The sequence below is a fragment of the Lolium perenne genome, chromosome 4 (genome assembly GCF_019359855.2).
Source record: "Lolium perenne isolate Kyuss_39 chromosome 4, Kyuss_2.0, whole genome shotgun sequence".
NCBI classification, from domain to species: Eukaryota; Viridiplantae; Streptophyta; class Magnoliopsida; order Poales; family Poaceae; genus Lolium; species Lolium perenne.
The window spans coordinates 143,105,613-143,114,473 of record NC_067247.2 but is presented as its reverse complement, the minus strand read 5'-3'; the positions used below and the strand labels follow the sequence as shown (position 1 = coordinate 143,114,473).

General features: G+C 44.0%; 2 protein-coding genes across 4 annotated transcripts; one reads left to right on the top strand and one right to left on the bottom strand.

Moving 5' to 3' along the window:
- The first annotated feature begins 1,129 nt into the window (after positions 1-1,129).
- On the top strand, positions 1,130-7,750 carry LOC127294094 (pentatricopeptide repeat-containing protein At1g20230). Of its 3 annotated transcripts, none has more exons than XM_051323843.2 (2): positions 1,130-3,218; positions 7,376-7,750. In XM_051323843.2, exon 1 carries the CDS (start codon positions 1,219-1,221, stop codon positions 2,719-2,721), a length of 1,503 nt encoding a protein of 500 aa, XP_051179803.1. In that variant the 5' UTR covers positions 1,130-1,218; the 3' UTR covers positions 2,722-3,218; positions 7,376-7,750. The 3 variants fall into 3 exon arrangements, with proteins under 3 accessions (XP_051179803.1, XP_051179801.1, XP_051179802.1); XM_051323841.1 differs by lacking the exon at positions 7,376-7,750 and adding an exon at positions 3,322-3,559; XM_051323842.1 differs by lacking the exon at positions 7,376-7,750 and adding an exon at positions 3,300-3,559.
- On the bottom strand, positions 4,736-8,628 carry LOC127294093 (serine carboxypeptidase-like 42). The gene is made up of 10 exons (XM_051323840.2): positions 8,282-8,628; positions 6,943-7,050; positions 6,745-6,837; positions 6,566-6,658; positions 6,389-6,474; positions 6,025-6,303; positions 5,808-5,941; positions 5,567-5,659; positions 5,367-5,484; positions 4,736-5,241 (listed from the first exon to the last, which is right to left on the bottom strand). Exons 1-10 carry the CDS (start codon positions 8,526-8,528, stop codon positions 5,074-5,076), a joined length of 1,419 nt encoding a protein of 472 aa, XP_051179800.1. The 5' UTR covers positions 8,529-8,628; the 3' UTR covers positions 4,736-5,073.
- Between the last annotated feature and the right edge of the window lie 233 nt (positions 8,629-8,861).

The following is an 8,861-nucleotide window of genomic DNA, read 5'->3' as shown; positions in this document are numbered from 1 at the left end:
TCTCAGGCTGCGTCATTTATGGGTTAGAAAACACTACACCAACCAGAATGTGCTAAATGTTGTTGGTTCTAGTCTCATATTAGCAGGGATCAACCCATGATGCAATCTTTCTTGCTGACAACGCATGTCGAACTGATTGGAACAATATCACAAATGGTAAGTTCTAGCTAAGGATGCTAGATATGGATGCTGGTCTAGATTTTTTTCACCATTTAGGAAAACCAGGTACCATGAGAATGAGTGGAACTCAAGTAGCTATCTTATGACATCTAAAGAACTGTTAAATCTCGCACTCTAGTCTTAGAGTTATGGTCGAGGGACATTTGATGCATTGCATAATAGATTTAAGATCATTAGTCATAAGTCATTCCACTCTTTCCCGACCCAACTTAAGCTCGTTCTTGCATGTTGAGTTCTCTGCAACTGGTGGGTTTGGCATTGATGAGTTCGCGGTTCGAATGAAACTAATGTGATGGTTTATGATATTGACCATGATCACGATGTTGAGGCACATGACAACGAAGCTTGGAAGTATAAGAGAATGGAGTGAGCCGAGTTATTGTGGGTTAACAGGGGTACCACAAGGGTCCAAAGAAGAATATAAGAAGAAAACAGAAGATGTGATGTCTGTCGTGTTTAATGAACCCCTCTTATTCTCCATTGATGAACTCCCCCTTCGATCCATTCGTGCTCCCAGTATTAAATAAATCTCTATTTGTGTAGTTTGTTGGTAACGTCACCAACCAAACACTGGGTATGAAACCACCACATCTGCAATGCCGACAACAGACATGACACATGACGTGGCCTAATCTACATATGCTCGAACTAGTCCTTGATAGTCGAAAGCGGGAAAATTCTGCCAGCAACCAAACATGTCCTAAAGTGCTCTGACCATACACCCGGGTTAACGCAATATCAAATGTTTACATATGATTTTATTCAAAAAATTACAAGCAACTATATCTAATTGAATATGTTTGCTCTTTTGTGAAATAATTTGGAAACTACTACCTTTGCTAAAACGGATTAATTTTCTTTTGAGAGAATTAAACGGATTAAATTATGAACAGAGTGATACATGAAAACCGAGAAAGGAAAGGAAATTGTGAAACCGGGCGCACGGAAGCCCAGCACAACTCTGCACGCCAGGGGCGCTCACTCGAAGCAGTCGACAGGCCTGTACAGTATACAGCTAAAAAATCGGCGGCCTCCAAAATGCCGCCGCCCACCGCTGGTCTTCTCTCCGGCCTCCTTCGGCGCTGCGCCGCCGCCAAGGCACTACCCACCGGCGCGCAGCTCCACGCACAGGCTCTCGTTGGTGGCCACCTCCCTCAGGCCACCCTCGAGACTGACCTGGTCCTGCTATATTGTCGCTGCGCCGCGCTCCCGTGTGCCCGCAAGGTGTTCGACGCGATGCCTTCTCCGTCCATGCACGCGTACAACATCCTCCTTGCCGCCTCCCCACCCCGGTTAGCTCTTGAGCTTCTCTCTGGCCTCCTCGCCTCCGGGTTCCGCCCTGACTGCTATGCTGTCCCTGCGGCGCTCCGGGCGTGCGCCGAGCTCCAGGACCAGCATCTTGGTGCCGCGCTCCACGGATTTGCCATCCATATAGGTTTTCTTGCCAATGTTGTTGTCTCCAGTGCACTTCTAGACATGTATGCTAAGTCTGGTCTCCTGGCCAATGCGGCGAGGGTGTTCCACGAGATGCCAGAGAGAGACTCTGTTGTGTGGAATTGCATGGTTACCGCTTATGCAAGGGCCGGGATGGCCGCGGAAACACTGGAGCTCTTCAGAAGAGCTCAAGTGGAGGAGGTGAACATGGTGAGAGATCTGCGGGCTGTGCCGAGCGTGCTGAGTATCTGTGGGAAGGAAGGGGAGCTGATGAAGGGGAGAGAAGTGCATGGCAGGATGGTCCGATGCCTTGCATTCGATTCGGATGTCCCAATTGGGAACACGCTGATCGACATGTATGCAAAGTGTGGGCACGTGGACGCGGCGCGAGCGGTGTTTGCAGGCATGCAGCAGAGGAATGTGGTGAGCTGGTCAACGCTGATATCTTGCTTTGGCGTTCATGGCAAGGGAAAAGAGGCATTGGGAGTCTACAAAAAGATGTTGTCTGAGAGGGTGAAGCCAAATTGCATTACCTTCACGTCAGTTCTTTCGAGTTGCAGCCACTCAGGGCTAGTGACTGATGGCCGGATGATCTTTGACTCAATGAGTAGGTTTCATGGTGTAGAGCCCACTGCTGAGCACTATGCATGTATGGTTGATCTCTTGGGACGTGCTGGAGCCATTGAAGAAGCTATCAGGTTTATAAAGAAGATGCCTATGGAACCTTGTGCTAGTGTATGGGGAGCTCTACTCTCCGCTTGCGCCATGCATAATAATGTCGATGTTGGAGAAATCGTAGCCTATAGGCTGTTTGAGTTAGAACAAGGCAATGCTAGTAATTATATCACTCTCTGTGGTATTTATGATGCAGTCGGTCAGCTTGATGGTGTTGCAGGATTGAGATCAAGGATGAAGGAACTTGGTATGGTGAAGACACCTGGGTGCAGCTGGGTTGATGTGAAGGGAAGAGCTCATGCCTTTTACCAAGGGAGCATCCCACGTTATTTGAGGAGACGAATTCTTTGGATTTTAGATCGGCTGCTCAAGGATATGGGCAATTCAGAATCTGAATATGGCCATGCGTACCAATATTATGAGTCAAGTTAGCACTGAAGTTTTCTTGACAAAGAGTTGGTGTGAACAAGTCCTGTACTGCCGCAATCAAATTCTCTTGAAGATAAATCGTGGTTCACATGAGAAAATTCTTTTTTTTATCACAGTAAGGAATTCTGGTCAATGTAGAGAATTGTGGCCTTGAATATTTCTGTGACCAATATGCTGCAAAAACAAAGCACCACTTGGGCGAGAATGACACTGGTTCTTCAGTTTGAGGCTCTGCTCTGAAGTGACTTCAACAATTATACTGCACATGTTTGGTCCCATCTGATTGTTTGACGAATGAATCACACCAAGTGTTTCTGAAATATGCGGTAAAAAAAGAGGCATGACAAATTTGTTTATATCTGCCTAAGGTATCCCAATCATATCTTTCGGTTGAAAGTGTAAGGGATGAGCTGGGATGCCAGAAAAATTGCAACCAGAAAGAATGAGCATTGTTTACTTGGGTCATCTACTTTGAAGCTAAAAAGGCATCTAAACTGAAGGTAAAATTGTGCTCCCTTTTTATTGTTTTGAATGTTTGTTGAATTCCTATAGTTTGCACTGAATCCAGTGCCACCTGACAGAACATATGGACATCACAAACAGGAACCAGGAGGTATTTTTATGGTACATAAAGCAGGTAAATTGGCAGTCCAAAGCGAAGCACCTCATGTCGACCAATAAATGAACAGACAAACACTAAGGGAGACAGCGAACAGGATTATTAGGCCCATAGACAGTAGCAGGAAATAATTTTACTTGAATGCAACTTGATGAAGGCGCTTACCAGTTGACTATTTTAATCAAGCTTCAAATGCTAACCAGACGTATGGTGATGAACTGATGATTTCCGTCCTAGGATTGGATTACGATGTTGCTTGTAACATCCATCTCAAGAAAGAAATTGGTAGAGCCACCATGAGAAGATGTCTGAGTGTTCTTTTCTCCATTCTCACATACGACTTTCCATGCCTGGTTATGTGATAAGCAGCTATTTTGTAAGCTAAGCAGCTCAGATCCTTGGTCTGTGAAGAATTCCATATTCTCGATGATCCAATGCAACTCTTCGTCGCTGTTGATGGGTAAAGAAATGAAGAAACTTTCCCAATTATTAATGCCCCTCATTGCTTTGACCCTGCTTGTAGTCACTCTATTGGCTGGCAAGATTGAACAGTCATGTAAAAATACAGAGTTACCGTATACCTAGTATACAACAGTTTTTTTTTACATAGGAATATTAGTATAGCACTGCAATCTTCTTGCTAGTGGGCTGGGTATTCATGGTTCATCTTTTCAATCAACATGAGGGCATTGGTAAAGACAAGAGGAATTCCAGTTAGGCTAGACAGACTCACACAAAATGTACAACATACCAGTCCACGGATATTGCTTTGTTTGTTCTCAGTACGCCGGTCCAAATGAAGATACAACTCTTGTTTCCATCCAAATTAACATTGTCAATTCAAAAGGTGTCGATGGTGGTCACCTGCCACCTCGGTGCTACCGTCCAGATTCACTTCATGACAACAGTTTGGGACTGCCCAAGAAAAATATTTTTACTGTTAGCTTTTGGCCCTTGTGGAGGAAAGAGACACTCAGCTTCCAACTGGGGAAGCTCCTATGTTGATGCGTGCTTTTTCCAGGTCTATAAACTACCATTGCGATGCATTCTTTATGCCTTCCGATGCAGATTAACCTGAATACTTTACTCTTGGTGCAAGTTCTACTTTCTGGACCTTTTGTTCTTGTACACTGATCGAGCAGAATTTGTTCAGAACAACTCTGATTAAGGTAAGGAACTGCCCCCCTGCCGACTGGCACTCCCAGCAGTCGAGCTCAGCAGTCAGCACAGCATGTGAGCAGGTAACTTTAGTAAAAGTTTGTGGCATTGTCTTAAGTAAAAGAACACATGGATAAAGGGGTTGAATTGTTTTAATTTTTCAAGAAGATTCACAGCAAAGTGTACCAGCATTCAATTAGCAACGATAATTTAAATGAAGTACAAGAAGAATCATGTCACTTAACTGGCAATATAATGAACCTTTTAGCATTCATTTGTCGTGGACTGATGGAATAATTTAGACAGAATTGCAAATTGCAAGGTGTCTGCCAAGCTAAGTACACTGACATAATTACTAGTACACATTGCTCTGTTCCAGACTTTCCAGGAGCGCAATCTGATATCCCAGATAAAAGACCATAAAGAACATACTTGCTAGCATTTCTTTCCTATTTTTTTGTTTTGAAAAATTTCAGAACTTATTGACCATTGAAATACATTCCTTGAGATCGTATCTACTGTAGCAAGACTGACAAATCCTAAGCTTTTTTTTTTCTATCTTGAGCTGCTTTTGTAGATTACCCTCCAATGGGTGGATGGGTCGTATTTGGGAGCCTCTGTCCAAGCACAAACGATCCAAATAGTCCGAGCGCTCTGTCTGGCTGTGCAAATGGCACCATGTGAGACGCGCCCCGCACTGTTGCAAAGGTCAGCATATTGCCATACTCTGTTACCCAGCCTCCAACCTGGAAAATAAAAGGCAACATATGTTCCATTGATCAGATAACGTTCCAAAGGTTTGCGTTCATGCCTCTGTATCAGATTATTTGACAAGCGTAATTCAGCTTGTGTTCATAGCATAGAAGTATACCTGGCCTTTGTGAAACCAAGTACTGTACGGAACTGTCACACGCATCCCCATTTTATGAGCTAGCTCTCGCAGAAGGGTTCGGGATCCCAAGAGGGGCACAACGGAGTCTTGATCGCCACTGTACGTTAATTGACCATATCATAATAAATCACAAATTGATGAACCAAATTATCTGAAATGCATATGAAAAAGTTACATACCTGAATACCCAAACTTGTATCTTGTGTTCCACGATTCTCTCGAGTAAAGGCAAGATGTCGATGTTGCCATCCTTACTGGTGTAATTCAGCACACTGGCACATGATGTTAATTATCCTTGTGAGTTTCAGTTGCAAGATGACCAGTTCATTAACTCCGACTCTCTCTCTCTTCTTATTGCACAATATTTACTGAACCAACCAATGTAAAATAGAAGGCAGAAGTATCAATAGAAGCACTTACTCACTGCACATGCTCCAGCCATAAGGTAGGTGTGTTCTGTTAGCATGGAGAGCATGCTGTACTTCTGGAAGATTGAAGTAGAAGAATCTTTCATATGACATGCAAACGTCCACTCCTATGCTGATTTTGGTCACCTAAGTTGTGCAAAAGACTAGTCATGCGAAAGGAATCAAAGATTCTGAAGGAAATTGTCATCTACCACGAGGAGCAAGCATACATATTTGCGCAACCGTAGCTCCTGCATCACAATTGATGGGTAACAAACGTCAAGGATAACATCATAATTGTTGACATAATCCCCAACTATAGCATTCGCCGCTGCAGTGGCCTGATTGCACGACTTGCTCTCGTTGTGAGAGTCGCCAAAGGTATAATCCTCAAAGTCACAATCCTTGTTTATGGCAAGAAATATTTCATCGGATATCATACCATGAGACCAGAAATACTCATACGTTGCAGGAACATCCCTGTCAAGCTTGAGTAGAGGATTCCCGATCTACACAAGATAATCTCCGAGTTAATAAACAGCAAGTAGAACAGAGTAGATTCAAGAGACTATAAGTCTATGGTTGACTACTTACTGCCACTCCCTTGATATTGAACTTAAAACCCTTTGATTTCTCGTTGTGCGCGAGAAGAACATCAGCGAGTTGCGGTATATAATGCCCTGCATTATTATTAACACAAAATCACTCACCATAGAAGAGTGGTGATTCAAACATGAATTTGTAAAGTAGAACTTAAAAATATTTTCTAACCTGCATAGCTCTCTCCAGAAAGAAATAAGCTTCTTGATCTGTACTCAGGGAACTTCTTATACCATCCCAACAGAAATTTGTACATGTCATTAGCTGCATGGTTGAAGAAACATATAGTTAAATCGACATGTTCATGCTAACCAGTGTCCTGTGTTCTGCACAAGATAGTGGCAATTTACCTGTCCGCTTATCTCCGGTATTGTAGTCTGATGAGGTGTTGGAGTAGGACCATCCAACTCCAGCGGGTGACTCAACAAATAGAAGATTGGACACTGCAAAGTTACGAAGAAAAAGCAACACGCTGCGAGTTAGTATGATGTACCCTTCTCTTTCAGTGAAACATTTCAGATGGGAGAGACAGTAGTCAAAAGCTCAACCTTTATTCCATGACTTCTTGTTTAATCGAAGGCCTCTACCATCTCCTCTTGGATAAAATGGGCCGAGCTCGGTGAAAGCGCCGCCTCCGACCGAGGAACAACCAGGACCTGAAGAACATATGAGATTTGACTATTATTATCAGTAAAATTTAGCAGCAACCCAAAGTTAGCAATCGCATTTCCTTATGTAGCACCCAGATCTTTATGCAAAACATAGTGTAGCTACTAGTTAGGTACTGTTACATCAAAGAAGCATTCTTTTCTGCGTGTGGGCATGGAATGAAACCAAATCGATGCCTCACATGTTTTTAAAACCAAGGACCACAACACACAAAGCCCACTGAAGCAAGGCTCCAGGGGAACATGGCGACCTCAGAGATTCCATGCTTCCACTTACAAATTGATTTATTTAAAGTTTTTTTTTTCTTGGCAGGTGTGGGGCAGATGACGCCTGACGAATAGGAGGAAGTTGTCTGTGTTTCCAGTTCAGGAAACACTTGCTACCATCATAGGACCCCTGCTGGATGAACATGCGTTGAACGTGGAACGAAGTACAGAAGATAAGGGGAAATAATGGTGGAGCATGAGAAAACTTCCAAGTACGTGATGGCAGATTAACCTCACAGGCCCAGTCAGGTCACTGATGGAACACTGCTATTATTATTAGCCAGGACAATTCCGACAGCACAATATGTTTACGACTGTTTAGGGATTTCAAATAATTTTACAACTTCTAGGGATCCAAACATGGAAAAACAGAACTCAAAAGGTAGTACTGTACCAAGTATCAACCAACAAAATCCAGATTTCATCTCCCAAAAAAATCCAGATAAACAATCACATGGCTATACATAAGATGTACCGTACACAAAAGAATGTCGCAACTTGGTCTAAATTTACATGCATTAGAACACGTCTAGATGTAGAGACATATTTTGACAAAGTTGTGACTTACTTTTGTGGACCGAGGAAATACTCCTTTAAAAAAAGTGTGTAAGATAAAATGCATCAGATTCAAGAAAGTAACAGATCAGCTCCTGCAGCATCCTAATTCCCAACCGCTAAATTCGAGAGCTAATCAACCATGCACATGGGATGGAAGACGTAATTTTCTATCAGACAGCACTGCATGCGACTCTTGTCTCCGGAATCTAGCAAGAAAATCCGGATGCAAACAGTGAGAAAAACACCACTTGAAACAAAACAAAATAAAACAAGAAAGACTTTCCAAAAACCAACGCTGTCCAACAAACTTGTCAAAGAAACACGAACGAGACAGTCCAGGAACAGAGCACGCTGAAGAGAAGATAAGAAGCAGCAGTAGACAGTAGGTACGGACCTCCGTTGAGCCAGAGGGTGAGCGGCTTGCCGGCGGCGCCGTCCTGCGCCTCGGTGAAGTAGTAGAAGAGGCTCCGGCCGGCCTTGTCGTCGACGTCCACGTACCCGGCGAACTGCCTGAACCCCACCGCTGGCTGCCCCGGCATCCGCGTCACCAAATCCTCCACCGGGAACCCGACCACGCAGCTGCTCACGACCCAGCCGACCATCGCCGCCGCCAGCGCTGCGGCCCGCCAGGAGCCCGCCATTGTCGGGAGAACCCCCGGAATTGGGAGCGAGGAAGGGAGGGAGAATGTGGGTTTGGGTTCTTGAGTTGAGAGTTTGGTTTGGGGGATATATACCGGGGGGCACATAGCTTTTCTGGCCGTGACGTGGTTACAGCGCGGATTTTCAGCTCGTAGGTTGTTGTCGGTTTAGGTTTTGCGTTTCTTGTTTTCCGGTGGTTTGCTAGGAGTAGCTTAAACATCCTGAGATGCACTCAGGTCTTAGAGAAGTGTTTAAATTGCCTGGTATGAGCTTATGTAAAATTAGGAGATTTTTTGCAAAAAAATCCTACGTCCTCATCGGAAATTTTAGTCAAT

Coding starts and splice junctions, on each gene's coding strand:
- LOC127294094 (XM_051323843.2), top strand. CDS start 1,219: ATGCCGCCGCCCACCGCTGGTCTTCTCTCCGGCCTCCTTCGGCGCTGC.
- LOC127294093 (XM_051323840.2), bottom strand. CDS start 8,528: ATGGCGGGCTCCTGGCGGGCCGCAGCGCTGGCGGCGGCGATGGTCGGC. Junction 6,659..6,744: donor TACCGGAGATAAGCGGACAG/GTAAATTGCCAC, acceptor TCAACCATGCAG/CTAATGACATGTACAAATTT. Junction 5,942..6,024: donor AGCTACGGTTGCGCAAATAT/GTATGCTTGCTC, acceptor TGCACAACTTAG/GTGACCAAAATCAGCATAGG.